The 3,117-nt window shown below is 42.3% G+C and overlaps 1 protein-coding gene across 1 annotated transcript; it reads left to right on the top strand.

Annotated features, from left to right (window-relative positions):
• Positions 1–6: 6 nt before the first annotated feature.
• Positions 7–1,867, top strand: LOC119355201 (glutathione S-transferase TCHQD-like). Its single transcript, XM_037621979.1, has 3 exons — positions 7–25; positions 739–949; positions 1,048–1,867. Exons 2-3 carry the CDS (start codon positions 741–743, stop codon positions 1,634–1,636), a joined length of 798 nt encoding a protein of 265 aa, XP_037477876.1. The 5' UTR covers positions 7–25; positions 739–740; the 3' UTR covers positions 1,637–1,867.
• Positions 1,868–3,117: the final 1,250 nt, after the last annotated feature.

Here is a 3,117-nt window from a genome sequence, read left to right as displayed (position 1 = left end):
CCGGGATCCTCGCCCGCGTCGCCAGGTGAGGCCTTTCTCTCTTCGCCGCCGTTTGTTGGTTCTTCTTCTTCTTCTGCTCCTCCTCCTCTTGGCTGGCTGCTGTATGCGTGAGATCAGCCGATTGACTTCTGAGTGGAACTCACCGGACTGGGCGTTAGATTTGGTTGTCTATTTTTGTGGTTCCGTAGAAGTACTTTTGGACTAAAGGCGAGATTCTGGACAAAACCGCCTTTTCCCCCAATTTAAAAGCACCTGTAACTTTGTAAGAGTGTATTGATCCTGAATTCATGGCCCCGGAAGATTAGAGCTCGATATATTTCACACTGGAACGCGATTGGTTCCGGCTCATATCTAATTGAGGCAAACGCGATTGCTCCTTGTGCTTAGAATTTGTAGTGAGATGCAGATGTTATGACCAGTCTAATGAATGAACATTAAAATACAAGCACAGACGAAACAACCAATCCGTTGTTTTCTGACTCTGAATATGGTGTGTTTTTAATTACTCTCATACTTTTCGTTATGCAACTATCTGAAAATACACCCACTGCTCTGTTTCAAAGGAGACTAACCACCTTGCCTCCATCTATCCCCAGAGACTACTTAGTTTGAACGAACTTCCCATTTTTCCATCACAGTCCCTTATTCACACCGCAACTGCCCATTTCCCATCATAGTCCATTTGCAAGACCGATCAGGGATACTAATCACATGTTTTTTTTCTTGCTGCTAATGTAGCAATGCAGCTGTATCACCATCCGTATTCACTAGACAGTCAGAAGGTGCGGATAGCCCTGGAAGAGAAGGGTATTGACTACACATCATATCATGTCAATCCACTAACAGGGAAAAACATGAATGTGGCCTTCTTCCGAATGAACCCTTCAGCGAAGCTCCCTGTCTTCCAAAATGGCGCTCATGTCATTTTCCGTGCCATCGATATCATCCAGTATGTTCTTTCATTCACCTTTGGAATGGCTCGAACTTACACATTCGATACTGCTGACCAAACAGAAATATTCATTTATCTCCTCTATATTTTCATAGGTACTTAGACAGACTCGCGGTGCACTTAAGCGGCGAAATCCATCCTGTGAATACTGAGGTTCTCCAATGGATGCAGAAAGTTGATGGTTGGAATCCTAAGATGTTCACACTAACTCACACCCCACTAAAGTACCGTGCGTTTGTCTCCAAGTTCATACGCCGGGTGCTGATTGCTCGGATGGCTGAAGCCCCAGATTTAGCTAGCATGTACCATGTCAAGCTCCGTGATGGTTATGAGACCGAAGACAGACTGAAGGACCCCGAGACTATGCGGCAAAGTGAGGAAGAGCTGAGCAAACTTCTGGATGATGTTGAGGCACAGCTCAACAAGACCAAGTATCTCGCTGGCGATGAATTCTCACCAGCTGATTCAATGTTCATTCCCATTCTTGCACGAATAGCCCTTCTTGATCTTTATGAGGAATACATCAGTAGCAGGCCCAGGGTCCTGGAGTACCACACATTGGTCAAGCAGAGGCCAAGCTACAAGGTTGTAATTGGGAAGTACTTCAATGGGTGGAAGAAGTACCATACTCTCTTCAGGACCTCGTTCTTCCTTTGTGTTCGAACCTTGTTCCGAAGATACTAGGTGGTTCAGCGTGTTGCGTAGCCGATCCATGCTGAACCAGTGTGTACAGTGAGTTTAGGCTGAATATATGACCATCATGTGTTTTTCCTCCAAGGCCAGGCTGATGGTTCCTGAGAGTTTTGTTTTCTATACACCTGTCTTCTCCAATGTCGCTGTTTCGAGCCTACAGAATCTAGATGTTGAATTACTTACAGAATAATAGGCCTATATATATGGTTTGGGTTTTCTTTATACAATGCGTCTCTCTTCATGGACAAATATTATTTCTATCATCTGTTCTAGCGCGCCTCATATCTAAAGTATCTTGTGCACCAGCTGTCACTGCAATCTTCTTTTTCATTTGATTTTACGTTTTCCAAGTTTGTTAGAGAGCTTAGTTTCCAATTTCATATTACTTCTAACTCATAGCTTCTGATTTCGAATTAAGTTATGAGTTAAAATTTGTTTACTCATATTTTTCTCATAGCTTCATTTTTCTGATGTCGGCGTGTGTGGGATTTGTCCTGTGTGTTTTGATGTTGGGAGTGGGCTCAGCTCTTGTTGTTTCAGTTTTCTTCCGGGTTTTCCGTAATTAACTGGGCAACAATCTTCTTAATCAATAAAACAGGCAAAACTTTTGCCTTGTGTTAAGAAAAACAATATTTTTTTCATAGCTTAATTTTTTCGTGCTCATATTTTTTTAAACTCAAATAGCAATAAAATATTTTCCTACTGTATGAGTGCAGAGCTTCCCAGATATATTTAAGCAGAAGATCTCCATGCACATGCTTTACATGTACAGGACAGGACAATGGGCCCCATTATCATTGACTCTAGTATCCACTAGGTGTCTTTATTACTTGATCCCCTTATGGTTGTCGACATAGTGCACAACACGTCTATTTATACATCAAAGTTGAAACACTTTGTCCAGCAATTCAAGCTTGTTGTCTGATACTGTTTTCCTTCAGATTTTGTAGGCTCCGAGAGTAAGCAGGGAAGAGGAAGAAAGAGAGAGCATAAGAGCGCTAGGAATGGGAACATGGAGGAAAGCTTAACTTTTTTGTTTTCACCTCTAGTGTTGGAGGTGCAAATATTTAGTTTTGTGCTTTCCTGATGTCTCCCATTCCTATGGTTCTTGAGCACTCCTTCCTCTCCCCTTTCGCTTGCGCAATAGATTAATGCATAAACCTTAAATATGTGTGCACATACTTACATTATCTGATAATCTAAAAGGCTAGTCGAGAAAAGGAAGAAAAGAGAGCCTGAGAGCAGTGGGAATGGGAACATGGAGGAAAGCCTAACTTGCTTTGTTTTCGCCTCTAGTGTTAGAGGTGAGAATTCAGTTTGGTATTCCCGATGCCTCCTATTCCTACTGTTCTCAAGCACTCCTTCCTTTTCTTTTTGGCTTGGTTGGTTGCTTTAGCGTAGAAACAAAATTTATGCACACATATTCGACGTAAGATCTCAAAAGTGAGCTAGACAGAGGAAGAGAAAGAGAG

This window comes from Triticum dicoccoides, chromosome 2A, assembly GCF_002162155.2.
Source record: "Triticum dicoccoides isolate Atlit2015 ecotype Zavitan chromosome 2A, WEW_v2.0, whole genome shotgun sequence".
NCBI lineage: Eukaryota > Viridiplantae > Streptophyta > Magnoliopsida > Poales > Poaceae > Triticum > Triticum dicoccoides.
This window is presented reverse-complemented; position numbering and strand designations above follow the sequence as displayed.